We start from the raw sequence: 15,448 nt of genomic DNA, 5'->3' as shown, positions 1-15,448 counted from the left end.
TTTTTCTGGATTATAAGAAAATTTTCCATTTTTTTTTAAACAAAATTTGAATAATTAATAAAGAAACGAAAATCTTTATCATATTAGTCTTTTTTCTTTTATTTAGATCAAAATTTAAAAATATCTTGTAAGAGTTTGGAAGGTAGCAAAAACGTTGGGGGATATCGAGGCTGCTTCGGCCCGAATTTACCGGCTCAACTGAAGTTTAATGGGAAAACTTTACCGAACATAGTTCGACTAGCAAACATCTCCTCACCTGACCTGCAATTATAAATTGTATCTCCGACTTAGCTACTGCAACATAAAGAAAGTCATTGAATACGGTATCTCGAAGTAGTGTACAACAATGTATATTGTTTAAGAACTAACTAAGGATTTATCCTTTTTACTTTAGAAATGCAAAGTATTCAAATATGAAAGTCTTTTTATGGTGTAAAAATTGTTATACAATTTCCATTACAATTACAAGTACCCTTCCTGGGTTGTTGTAATAAAGATTTTTTTTTTATTAAATTCTATTGAAAATAATAAATATAAAATATTGTAAAAACTAACGGTCGCACATAACTCATTTTGGTTTCAGATTGGATTGAATTTTATTTACTGGGAAAATAATAATCCAGGAAAAGAATAGTTCAGGAGTAATTTATTAACAATTAAAATAATGTGCTAATATTTCGCTTGATATCCGGAATATCGCTTTAGTATCTACAACAGTTAAGTTTAAACAATGAAAATTTGACACCTAGAACCAAACAAAATTTTTATCGACTGCCATAAATTACATGTCTCAACAAACAATAAAACTTCCATTTTAATTTTGTCTTACCTTTGTAAGACATATGCTACCATATTAAAAGTTATAAAATATATTATATTCCATAACTATGAAGGGCATTATTTAGAACCAATAAACGTTACATAACTAGTTTTGTACGACTTGTATACGACAACGTTTAAACGACTCGATACCTGGTAGGGATGGAAAATGAATCCAATTTACTGCAGTAACCTTACACTGATTACCAAATCCAACTCAAGACTCCAGTAGTTGATATCGGATCCCGTCCGAGCAGTGATTGTATAATTATAATAATAATAATTACTAAAATGTAAAATTATTTATAGTATAGTAATTATACTAATAAGTAATAGATCTTAGATTAATGAAAAATTATAACTGTAATACCAAAAAAAAAGTTTTTATATTGCTATTAATGTATTACTATCAAAGAAATCACCATTTTTTTTGGTTGGGGGAGGGGAAGGATGAGTAACGGTAACCCTAATAATTTTAAAACCCCCAAAAATTGTGAAATTTGAGATTTCATTCAATTCAAAATTATGGGGAAAAAATACACTCGGAGCTGCTAATATTTAAATCCAATATCGATGTTTGTGAAGGTAAGACATTGGGATTTTAGAGATATAATAGGGAGTAGAGATATTTTAGGGTATATTAGTGGTAACTTGTGCTAACCTCTTAAATGTGTTATTTGCAAGGTTGTCTATTTTCCGATCCACATAATCAAAAAGTTTTAGATCCAATTCAATAGATTGACTTTTGAACAAACTCAACATACTCGTAATATAAATCTAACACAATTTTAAGTGGTAACAGTAGAAAAAAATTTAAAAACCAAAAACTACAAAAAATAATTTGCTATCAATGGCGATTGAATATTTGTTTGTTATCTTTTTTATGCTATCAATTTTTTTTTTTTTTTTTTATGTATTTAGGTAGATTCTCGCTTTTCGTTATGATTTTTATAATGAACTTCTAAACTTTCTCTTCTTAAAAATTTTAGCCCATTTTAAAAATCTTTAGTCGTAATTTTGAAATTATTTTTTTATTCGCTCCAAAACAAAATTTTTATGATTTTTTTTCTAAAATAAAAGTGCATTAATTCTTCGCTATTAATTTTTTTTTCTATACATATACAGAGATATTAAAAAAAAATAAATAAATCTGTAAATGTAAATTATCTGCAACAGGCGGATTCGAACTCTGGTCCTTGGAGTTAGTGCTACCCACTCCCACATATAGATATATACATATACTTTTTTTCGAACATATATACATATATATGTATATAGATACATAGAGTCCCCTCGATTTAGTCATATGCTTGGATTTATATAATCTTCAAAAGGTAAAGCTAGTCCAGTGACGTTGAGAGAAATAACACTTGATCATTTTTACCACCAACCCGATGAAGTAATGTAAACATTTGAAGCTCTATAGAAAATTGTAAAGTAGTTGAATAATTTAGTGAAATGTCTATTCTGTTATAAAAAAGAATTTTTACGTTTCAGGTGAAGCCCCCTTTTCCGGAAGTGACGAAGAGGACGAAGAAGAAACGAGTTCGGTGGGTATGATGAAGGGTCATCACTTGCATGGACCGGCACTCCACCAGGCAACTGAGAGTAACAACAACACAGTTGCTGGACAACCACCCCCTGACTCCAAACAACAGGACGACTCTGAAGATCAGGGTAAGTAGTAATAATAATTTATACTAATTACTACATTTTATACTAATATTAATAATAATAATAATTACGTATTAATTTAAACATGAAAAATAGACGTTAGAGGCATATAGTTGGTTGAAGGGTGTTATAGGATCTCCCCTTGTTCTTTAAAAATTAAAATTTAATAGTATATTGATAGTTCATTGTCTTTGGTACAGAAGATATAAAAGTTCTGAAGAATGGGATGGTCCTTCGGTATATTATATTATTTTCCAAAAATATTGTTTCAGTCCAAATGAAATTACTACAGAATTGAAAACAGTATAATAAAATATTAAAATACTAATTCTAGCTATCATCAATTTATTATATTTCCCCAAGTAAATCGTTATATGTCCACACTACCTTATTTTCCATAAAAATTAAAAAAGTTTATAATATTAAATATCCATAGAAGAGGAGAAAATATATTGTTTTTGAATTCGTGATGAACAATCCTCCTTTGATAAAAAAAAGTTTTCCAGTTTCGATTTTTTTTCCCTTCATAACATGTATTACTAACATCTTATATCACGATGTTTGCAAAATAGTTTGATAATAATAATTTTTCAAAAATATTTTTCACATACATCTATGTTTCAGCCATAACGGAATAAATAAAAAACTGAAAATGGTGAAATACTGTAATATACCAATACTATCATCAATTTATTATATTTGGCCAAGGGAATTGAGTCCTTGATGACTTCACTACTTCTAAAATTAAAAAAAAACAAAAAAAAACTTTATTTTATAAAAATTAAAAACGTGTATAATATTTTCATGGAAGATGAGAAAATAGATTATTTTTGAATTCATGGGAACAGCCATCTTAGGATAGAAACAGTTTTCCAGTTTCGATGTTTGTTTTTTTGTTTTCTGTAGGTAATTGTTTTCATTAAAAGTTCTTGAATTAACCTAAGCCCTGCATATGCAATCATAGTTTTAGTGGATGATAATGAAATTTATTTGGATCATTATTCGTTGTCTAGATTCTTCCAATGTTTTGGAATCTGTTTCTTTGGAACAGCTGCCAGTTACTTGTGTACAGTTGTATAGGAATAGGAATAGGAACTTGAGACATAATATTGAATAGATGTCAGCATTCTGTTCTATTGGCCTTCCTTAATGTATAGGAAGTAAGACATGGCTTAACATTATCATCATATTTTTCTTTCTATTATGGTATTTTGCCATATTTTTCTCCCTAATATGCATCGGTTCCATAACCCATTAGATGATTCTGTTCCTTAACCACTAGATATAGATTAATTTTTGTACGATAACTCTTCAAAGAGTTGATATTCAGCTTCACTATTCTTTAAGTTCCCGCTATTTTTTACCTTTCTTAATACACCATCCGGCTCATCTTCCTGCAATCATTAATCATCACAATTCATCGATTGTTTCATAGCTTGTATTCTGTTCTCAATTTTTTTTACGGAACTTTACCGGTATTCCATAACAAATACGCACCTTCCTATGGATCGGCACCTATTTGAGTAGCACTAGGCGCCGGGTAGTCAAGACGCGTGTGGTCAGTGGCGCGTGTCATTTGTGGTTTAGTTGTGGCTAGTAACAGTGGCCTTTGACAATGAAGTCTCTCCAAGTTTGTTTGCTTATGTTGAAAAGTCTAATCCTTTGGTGGTTTTGGTCTACTGGTTGTAGTGGTTTCTATTCTCACCATTCTCTTTAAGGCTATCAATTTTTTTTTTTTTTTTATAAAAGCTTCCAAGAGCATTTTATTCCCCCTATGTTAAAGATCTTTATTTATATTTTAAGAAATGATATGTAAACTAAAGAATTCTTCAGAATGCTTGAAAACCTGTTACCTATACATGTTTTAAAGTAATTTGTTAATGTTTATTTATTTTTTATTATACGGCTCAGAACAATAGAATTTTTAAGATGCGTATTTGAGGCTCGATGTGCTATTGAAGTATACTTTGGAAAACTGCATATTTTTGGTTAGTTGTACCACAATCGAGATTTTTTTTTCGTTTTGCATCACTTCATTAAGGGAGAAAAGAAGGTAAATTAAAATATCATGTAGTATTTGGACTGGAGGCATTGGACACGGGAAGGATTTAACAGGTGGTTAGGACCCAATGGTTCAATGCCGGAAGTCCGAACAGTCCTGATAATAGACATGTAAACTAGCTTTTTGTTGTGTATTGGGAAATCAGTGCGTTTGTCGAGCAAGCGTTCAAGTTCACACTCGTCGATGAGTATATTTTATAAATCCAGTGAGTCAATTATATTATGGACTTTTATATAATTGAAAAAAATAAAAATAAAAACAGAAGCATTGCTAGTAAAATACTATAAAATTTCATAACTATAAGAGGCATTTGGTTTCTAAGGCAGACATGTTTCACCTTCGAAAAATATTCTTGACCAGAATGAATGCGTGTGTTTGCTTGTGTGTGTGTGTGTGTGTGTGTGTGAGAGAGAGAGAGAGAGAGAGAATGTGTGATAGTGATGGTCGAATGATGACCTGGGAGAGAAACTGTCCTCGAACGTATTTGTGTCCTTCTATCTTTAGCCGAGTTAATAAGTGCTACTGAGACCGAGGCCAAAAATCCAAAGAGCTCCGTCACTCAACTGGCACCTGGGAATAATTACGTCATTTTTTAAGTTCCTTCCTGGGACTAGGAAAGGCGAGTCGGGTGGTCGCCAGCTATTATTTTAGCCGTCGTCGATCGAGGTGGCGCTGGTCAGCGGTAGTGGGGGTCGCCCCCCTTATCCCCCCTGCTCCCCCTTTCTTTCCCCTCTGCCCACTAGACACATGTACCTGTCCCGTCGGCGACATTAATTCTCTGCTCAACTCCTGGGGGTCAATACAAATTACGATTCATTTACGAGTCCTGTTGACATCTGGAAACCGTGCCTTTATCCGCTTCCGTTTGAGACCCCTTTAGTAACGATTTGTCAGGTTTCTTTCATTTGTTCCTCCAACACTTAAGGAACCATTAGTGGACATCGTTCCATCAACAATTTAAAAACATAATATATAAAACTTTAGTTTCATCTGGTGTCTCATAATTCAGCCTAATTCTAAGGATGTGATATGAGGTGTGACTACATTATTAATTGTCAAAATTAGTTCGCACTTCTTATTATTATCGATTGTTTACTCCTATATGAGGACACTTCACTACAATACTGGTTGTTTAACGAAAATCCTTAAGTTTTTTTTATTTATTTTAAGTTTACAAAAAGTCATCAACCCTCCAAGTTTAAGAGCACTAGATGATCAATAATAGTGATTTGAGTAAGCATTAATATATTTAGGATAAAAAAATAACTATATTAAATCAATAAAAAAAAAAAAGGAAATTAAATATTAATTAAACATATTTAAGTACGACATTAACGTCCATGGTGGAGGACAAAGTGGGCTTTTAGGAGATCCCAGTGTTTCTTTTTCAATTTTTCAACCATGTCATTGGCTTAGCGAGTGGTGGCTGAGTGTAAGCTCTCAAACCTCTGCCGCACACTTACGCTTATACATGTTTACAAAAGTTACTGGACGACTCTCGTTTTAACATTGTTGCTAATTGTTAGATATTATAATGCTGAGTACCGCTCTTAATTAAATTTGATGAGATCAATAAGGTAAAGAAAACAGACCCAATAAGGCAGGAGTATGCGTTGAGAATTTTTGTTACGTAGTATGGCCATTGATTAATCTCTGGAGGTCATAGGACGGAATACTAATATTATAGAATATATTACAGAATTTTTTATATTTAAATCTCTATGTTATTACCTAACCGAATTCTTTAGTATTTTTTTTTTAATTTAAAGTTTAATGTATTTACAATGTATCGTAAGATTCACATTTAAATGTCCACTACAGTGGTAATAATTCCTACTGAACATCGTGGCTTTGCCCCAACTCATTGCCATCCGCAAAAAAAATTTTTCTTTTGTAATATTACATCCTGTAATATTTTTAGACAATGGTAATATGGATGTTAGAGCTCATTCACTCCATAATTACAAATATATAAATTAAATTATAAGAAATAAAAGGGTAGGAAAATAATAATAATAAATAAATAAATATAAATAAAAAATAAAGTAAAATAATATCTTAAGCAAAATCATTCCCATTTACATTCAGCCTAGGAAACTCCTAACCGAGCTCTTCCCCCCACTAGTGAAGGTAAGGGCAGGACTCCGGAAGATGCCCAAAGGCGCTCCTCACTCAGATTATCACCTTATTCTGACCAGAGTAAGAAGGTCGAGTTTTCACTCCAAGAGAACACCGCGAAATCAAAGTCAACTCGCCAAGGCCGGAATCGAACCACTATCGCAGCAGTTGTGATTCTCTTCAACGTGTTTCTCGATCACCCTTGCTTCCAATCAAGTGCATGCTCTTCTGTAGTGGGCTTGCTTCCTTAAGCTGTGACCAATCCACTTCTATTTTATTTTCTTGATTAGTTCCTCCATTGGCTTCAGTTTAGTCCTCATTCTTAATTCCTTATTGGGAACGACTTCAGGCCTGTAGATACAGAGTATCCTCCTGAAGGATCTATTAACAAATACTTGGATTTTCTCGTAATATGTGCCTTCCCCTAAAATTTTCATTACTCATCTAATTCCGGGATCCTCCTCTCAATCAAGAAAAATTCAGAAGAAGCTACAAAAAATTAAAGAGTTTTTTTTTTTTTATTTTAAACTTACTCTTTTGATAATTTTTTTGTATAAATATTAAATTTTAAAACTAGATAATTTTAGTGAGAGATTAGAAAGATCATTTTTATCAAGATAATTATGAGTTTATTTTGAAATATTTATACATTATATTACGGAAGGACTATTTTATAATTTAATCAGAAAAAATATTGTATTTTTTTAGATTTAAAAAACATTTATTAAAATCAGATACTTATGATTATTAAATAATTGTATTGATTTCTTAAAGAATATAACAATAAATTATATTAGCATACAACTATATTTTTACAAATTTGTACTTTTTTTTTTATTGAAGAGAAATAATACAATATACTAAAATTAAAAGCAATAATTATTCATGTTCTAAGTATTTATTCATACAATATATACAAAAAAAAATAAGAATGGAAAAAAAAATATAAAAATAACAATGTCACTCACAAAATTGAAAAATAATAATAAAATAAAAAAATTATAATTATAATATGTATAAATAAAAATATAATGAAGTAAAATTGATTAAATTATAATAAAATACTTTATGTACAAGATAAAGAAAATTAACTTTAAATATTGACGTAAGAATAGTGTTAGGAATTGAATTGAATACCTCAAGATTCGATCTTTTGAACATTGAACCCGATAATTGGTAATAAAATTATGTTTATGTACATACATATTTATGTATATAGGTGACCTATGATCCTATGGTCACTGGCGGTAGAAAGGACGCAAACAATGGCCGAGGTGTGCCTGCTTTGGAACCGGTCTTGCTGTCATTAGTCATCCGCGCAATTTATGAATCGGAGGAAACAAAACGTGGGAAAAAGCCAGCGCTGGCCACACCACATAATTCACCACTGAAAAAAGGCTACAAATAAATAAAAAAAAACAACGTTGTAAGAATGAGCTAGAGGAGTTTGGGTGCTTCCTAAAGGGACAGCCGTATCCTCAGTGACTATTCCCCCAGTTAAGGACTCCTTTATCGTTTCTTTTAAGTTTTTACTTTTTATAGTTCTTCATTAAATATATATATTTCTAGAAAATAAACGTGCATCAGTTAGGTACTAACGGTAAATAACGACATAACACAGACTTGTTAGGCAGAATATCAGCACATCCTCGGTGGCTTAAGTCCATTTAAACCGATAACTGAATGTCTCCAACCAAATTATTTAAATCTCCCAACTTCTATATTATAGTATACTCGTACCAGCCCTAAACTGCTTATAAAAAAATTATATATATACAATTGAAACTATTCATAACATCACAAGAAGGTTAGAATAATTATAGTTAATTAAAAAAAAAATTAATGCAAGCAGTGATAAAATAAAAGAAAAAAAGAATTAATATCATACATTTGTACAATTCATAACGTACAGTTTCTATTTTTTAAATTTATTTTGTACTAAAAAGATATCTTTAAGATTGGAGCAAAATATTATTTTTTTCTATAAATGTATGATTTTTTTATACTGATTTCTTATACATAAATTTTGCATTATCAAATGGTTTTTAAGATTAATTAATTACAGTGTAAAAAAAAAAAATTGCTTCCATTTAACTTATAATAATACCAAAGTTAAACTTGATGATACAAATGTGTTGAATGAATACCTGTAGAAAGGTTAATGAAAAATGTGATTTGAAAGCGATTTTTGCATCAATCAAAACTCTAAATTACATGAAATATGCAGATGTGAAATTTAGGAATCAAGATCGTGGCATACTAAAATAAACATAATATAAATACTAACGGAAGTATACATATGTAAATGTTTTTCTTTCAAACAATGGTAATGCCTCATAAAATTAAAAAAAATAAATAAATCAACGCGAGCAGTGATATAAACAGAAAAAAATAATTTAGAAGAAACACATGATTAACTTAGGTAATATTATAAAGTAGGTAATATTTACATAATTTTTTTTAAATTCTTAAAAGTTTTTATTTTTGCAATTTATTTTGAACCAAAAAAGATAACTCAAAAAATAACTCAGATTAAAAAAAATATATATTTTTTTCTATTTATTCTTTTACAAATAGACGATTTTTTAAATAATAATTTCTAATACATAAACCATACATTTTCAAATGGTTAGTATGATTAATTAATAACAGTGTAAAAAAAAAAAAAAAAAATTGTATTCTTTTAAGTTATATTAAAAAATGGTAGTTAAGTTCGCTCCCCAATATTAAGGTCATTATTTTCTTTCACTTTTTTTATTACTAATGAAGATTAGATACTTTCCTGATATCCGAGGGTGTTTTGGATGTGACTCTCGATATCCTCTTTAATTTTATTTAAACTAAACATGTAGTGGTGTTTATAGGGTCCTTCTTTTTTTTTTTCCGACTTCCCCATAAGCCTGTGGTGATATTTCCATTATGGTGACTCAAACATCTCACTAAACCTGGGCCAAAGTGCGACGCATCCTAGAGTAATTAACATTGCAGAGATTAATTCCAGTAAATAGATTCTGCTACACCTAACTTATAATTTTTTTTATTAGTCTTGATCAGTGATCATTCTGAATTTTGCAAATGGATCTTTACGTGGCCTATCTGTTGGGGTGGACCCGCCTTTCTCCAGTTAAACAGCTTACAGTTTTTTTTTCCTAATAAGCACTTTCCTGGTAAAATAGCTTTCTTTTACAGAGAATTTCAAGACTTAATCCTACCATCTTATCAAAACCGGACAGGCCTATCATTCAAATGAATTATACATAAACTGAATATTAAACCGATATCTAAACCTAATCTTATAATTTCCCTTTTTATTTTCAGGCTCGCTGGACGGAGATCCGGAGACGAGGGACTCGCAAATAGAAAACAAATCTCCGGAAGATGGAAACTCTGGATCGAAGAGGAGAGGACCCAGAACGACCATCAAGGCGAAGCAACTTGAAATTCTCAAGACAGCCTTTGCCCAAACACCAAAACCCACGAGGCACATCAGGGAGCAGCTTGCCAAAGAGACTGGGTTACCTATGCGAGTTATACAGGTAACTGATGATTAATAATTAATTAATTTGTAATTGTAACCTTGTCGATTGTAATATACTAACCTTGTCAATTTGTAAATCCAGTGTAAATGATCCTAGTAGTCGAAACACTTAAAATAAAATAAATACTGATTCTCTTAAAATAAACATTGACAGGATAGTATCGATATCGAAGATAGAGATCGTTTTAATGGCACTGTACCGGGGTGCGGTCAGAAAAGAACAACATAAATAAAGAAAACCATATTTATTTTATGCCGACGTTTCGACCTGAGTTTCAGGTCTTCATCGGGGGTTATGGCTTAGAAGGTAGGCCTGCAACTGAATGCAGACTCAAAAATCTATTGGCAATTAAGGCCAAGTTGTACAACTTACTTTAAATTTGACTTCGACATCCCTCCTTAAAGGTAGTTTTTCGTGATGTCTACTATTTAACAATTATCCCAGAACCACTGTTTTTTAAAATCTGAAACCTCTAAAAAAAATCTAAAAAATCGAAAATCTAAAAAAAAAAAAAAAAAAAAATGCTGAAATGAATAAAAGGGGCTTCTGTTTTAGAACTCAGGAAGTTAGGAAGGAATATAAAACGAAGAAGTTATTTTTGTCAAATATCAAAACGAAACCCTCAAGGCACTCAAGTGTAAGTTAATTACAAAGCTGTCAACGTCAAAGCCAGGCGTCTTAAGGACTAACACTCACTCATATCTCCCCATTCTCGAATAAAGGCTCAAATAATTTGTCATTTGCTCCGTTCTATATAACCGTTAGCGCAAAGCATACACGGTTGGTTATAACAATTAAATAATCTGACAAGCTGGTAGGGAATGCTTAATATTATATTATTATAATCATTAAATATAGCGCTGATATTAGGCCAAACTTAATTTTCAGCCTACGTGCAGTGGGAAAATTAAGAGGTGGGTAAAAGTATATTATAGTCCTTTTAAGTGTTTAAAAAAAAATCCTACATTAAGAATTATTAAATGAAATAAGCTATTTTGAGAAAGTTATGGTCAGGGGTGCGGCCATTAAAAGTAAACACAAATAAGTAAAACGTACTATATTTGTGCCGACGTTTCAACCTAAATTTCAGGCCTTTACGAGGACTGAAAACAACAAGGTGGGCGTGATAAACAATTAAAACAAAGAAACGGTGTAATAATAAATAATAAATATAAATATATTATTGAAAATGTTAGATTAAAAATTCCCGAATCCAATCCTTACAGTCCAAAATCCTTAATGCTCCTTACTTTGTCACAAATCAAGTCATCCATCAGGACCTCAATGTTCCATAAGTTGCCGATTTGGCTAGAACCAGACACCATTCCTTCCATGATAAACTTTTCAACCACCCAAATCCACTTGTTTCTAACTTGGCTTTTCCTTCATTACCTAATAATCCTCCTAGCGTCTGAAAAGAAGATGGCCTCGAGATCTCCTCTAGAAATGTTATTGGAGTTCTATCGATGGGGAGATTCTCCACATGTTTGCATCATGTCACTATGTCTCCTACAGCAAATTTACTCGTTGTGTATATGTGTATACAGTTGTAAATAAAATATAAAAAAAAAAGATTAAAAATTAAAATATATTAGCACATAATTATTTTAGTATCGTCTTTTGAAAATATAAAACTAAAATTAACCAATGGGATTATTTCCTTGCATCCGCGAGTCCACAAAGGTATTATATAAATTTTTGGAGTCAATATCATCGTAAGCGGTTTTGAAATCAATTATAGCTGATGCCAGTATACTATTGTGTTCCAAAATATTTTATATGCAATATATCTCTTACTATTACAACTTATTTACAGCCTTAACGATAAGATAAAATTGTGAAATGCCAACTACTTTACCATTAGGGGAGGGGAGAGGGGTGTAGTGTGGTCATCGCTTGTGCATTGTTGGTCGCAAAGGGATGCCATAAGGCCAACCAACTGGCACGAAGACCATATGCCCCAAATCAGATCCCTCAAATCGTCCAGCGATTCCCTGTCTTCGAACTTGTTAAACGGGGTGGATAATGTTTATAGTTGCAATAGTATAGCTTTCAGAATAAAGTTACTATAATAAATCATAAAATTGTATATCTTATGAGAAATTTCAGTTTTTTCTATCTTTTTTCCTTTTTTTCCCCAAAAAATTGATAATGAATATGAACAAAATACAGTATAAATGGAGATAATGCAAGAGTGGAAAGAAGGTTTTTATGAACTTTCTTTTTACTTTGTACTTTGTAATCAAAAATTGTTCCTTCAAAATTATTAACTCAAAACTAAAGGTCAGATGTAATTAAGAATAGGTAAAAATACGGTACTTGCCCATAATCAATAATTCTTAGTTGAAAAATGAATATTTTTAATACTAATTCCTTCAGATTGCTTAATAAAATTCTTCGTAAAAAAAAAAAAAAAAATGCTCCAAATGAATAAAAGGGGCTTCTGTTTTAGAACTCAGGAAGTTAGCAAGGAATATAAAAAAAAAGTCAGGAAGGATGGAAGTCAGCTGTTTTACCCAATTTTCTTATTCCATTAATGAATTCTATGTATAATTACTAGTAAAAATTGATGTGTAGGTAGAGTATAAGTATAGTATACCAAGTATAGGTAGGGAGAATAAAAAATGGTTGCTGTTTAAAAAAATATGTTTTCGTTCTGAGCTTCATATCGTTAAATCTATCTAAAACCTATTTATTGTATTATAACCTAACCAACGTTTCGCCCCAGTTTGCGAGGCTTCGTCAGGGCTTATGATGATAACTGAACATCTGTTAGTAACAGAACAACATTCTTATCAGCCTTCAAGATTATTTTTATACCTTTATTGACCACCACCTGGACTATCTTCCTCTAATTTATTTCAATTTCGTTTGTCGATCGAGATGCCCGATTGGGGTTTTCCCGTAAAGCTATCACTCTTAATGCCGGTTTATACAAATACACATTGGTCCCACAGAAGCCTTGTCCAGCTTGTGATGGAACTGCATTGCAGAATTATTATCATTTTGTATTCTGAGTACCTAGAGAACAGAACAGAAAACTGAGCAATATTAACCCAAATACTAGTATAAAATACTGTGACCACGCTCAGAATTGAACCATCATGAACACCAAAACCTCAGTCTTAGATCTGGATACTTATCTTCTGGATAGGATATGTAGTTTTTTGTCTTTTGTATTGTTAAACATCCAGCGACAATTTTTTTTATTTTAATTTTTTTATGATTCTGAAATGACTCACCCTATTTATTTTCCTTTTCATACAAAATGCAATTAGGTACAAGTTAAAGTCATTAGTGTTAAACAGTGTACTACTAATGGATACTTTGAAGTTGATCTGTGAATCTTTTTTGGCGCTCTGATTACTACTGCACATCCCCTTAATGGATCCACCGTGAATACAAGAGGAATGTATCTGTCATAAGTGCCGGTTATCCATTGCATTATCTGGTACGAGTGTTGTATAGGTAACAGACCACACAATCATTTTAAATTTTCATCTAAATCGGAATAACGGTTCGATCGATTATAGACGAGCACATTTTGTCAACATCCACACTGGAGACCAAATATTGTTCACAAAGGAGTTTTAATATTTTATTTGAAATATTAGCTAACTTTTTCAGAAATACATTTGAATCATACTTAAAGCCAAATGGAAACGTCATGACAGCACAATATCTGCACACCTTAAAATGGAAATCGGGAATCTCATAACTTTCTAAATCTCAAGTACTGCGTTTAATCGAGCAGCGTTATAGTGAATAACGACTTCTTTGTCCAATTTCTTTTCATTTTAAGGTCAATGTATACAAAAAAAAAGTACAAATTAATATTGGATTTCGAGCATATTCATATTATGTATAGAGGATATTTTATATCGAATTATTATCTATTATGATAGTTAATTTTTAAAATCAAGGAATTCCTAAAATGGTTTTTGTAAACACCCTGTCGAAATATTTTTTGTCAATATTAACGGAAAACCCAATTTTCTTAGATATTAAAATTATTATCTTGTGGTTTAGCTTGTCAAATTGCTTACAATTATATTTGTATAAATGATTTTCAATTTATTATTGTTCTGGAATAACAACACTGGTTATTGTTACTATTTACTGAGAGGCTAACTCTGTAAGAAGGTTGCCCCAAAACGAATAAATATAATAATAATAATAAATATAAAAGTTTAAACTAAATATCAGCATGAAAAGGATCTCGTTAACACAAGATTGTTGACGAAAATGAAAATTTTTTTTTTTTTATTTGTTTGTACGATTTTTATTTCTAAAATAGTTCCTTAATGTGACTAGTGTTAAAAATTATATATAAAAAAATTAAATTCAGGTTTTTATTCGTGTCCGTTAAACTTCAACATTCATTATTTAGTAATTATTCACTTTATTTACTTAATATTCATTCAAAAATCCTCAGTTATTTTTTACTATATTTAATTTAATTTTGTTAATAATTATTACTTTACTTTTATTTTTTACTTTATTTTGATTTCAATAGTTGTTAATTAAATTATTAGTTGTATCACTTGAGATCAATTCAAATTGTTCTTATCTAGTTTAAAAATTGTATAGCCTCCACAACTAATACTAGCCTAGCCCTAATACTCAAAACTATAATATTTACATTTCACTTATGCCTATCATTTTTATGCATAATTTTGGCACCGACAGATAGATGTTGTCATTTTTTAAATGAATAAAAAAAAAACTGTGGTTTATGACAAGGTTAGGCGTGTTCATGGGTTTATGTTTGATCTCACTAGGAGTATTCATGATCTTTAGTTTAACATGTTAAAGCGTGTTAAATGGAAAAATTTATTTTAATTATATTATTTCAAAATTTTTCGAGACAATGTAATTATTTATTAAATAAATCAAAAATTAGTATCCAATTCTGTCTCAACACTTTATTTTTCACTAGTCCAACGTTTCGGCCATTCTAGCGATCTTCAAGGACATCTTCAATATAAACACTTCCTCACATTAATTTACAATTTCTATTGCATATATTCAATATGGTGGTGTATTTAATTGTTGATAATCTTATAGAGGAAAATTAAATGTTAATGTTTTTAAATTTTAAATAAATAGGTTTTGAACTTATAATAAAGAATATGACCTGGGTAGAATAGCCTGCAATAGAAATTGTAAATTAATGTGAGGAAGAATTTATATTGAAGATGTCCTTGAAGATGGCTAGAATGGCCGAAACGTTGGA

General features: G+C 30.7%; 1 protein-coding gene across 1 annotated transcript in view; it reads left to right on the top strand.

Annotated features, from left to right (window-relative positions):
* Positions 1–15,448, top strand: part of Lim1 (LIM homeobox 1) — a 250,567-nt gene that overhangs the window by 177,685 nt on the left and 57,434 nt on the right. The window contains exons 4-5 of the mRNA XM_014424798.3: positions 2,317–2,496; positions 9,992–10,209. Of these exons, the coding sequence (XP_014280284.3) occupies positions 2,317–2,496; positions 9,992–10,209 (398 nt within the window). The remainder of the gene's footprint in view (positions 1–2,316; positions 2,497–9,991; positions 10,210–15,448) is intronic.

The sequence above is a fragment of the Halyomorpha halys genome, unplaced genomic scaffold, assembly GCF_000696795.3.
Source record: "Halyomorpha halys isolate HHAL.00 unplaced genomic scaffold, Hhal_1.1 Scaffold27.1, whole genome shotgun sequence".
Lineage (NCBI taxonomy): Eukaryota > Metazoa > Arthropoda > Insecta > Hemiptera > Pentatomidae > Halyomorpha > Halyomorpha halys.
This window is presented reverse-complemented; position numbering and strand designations above follow the sequence as displayed.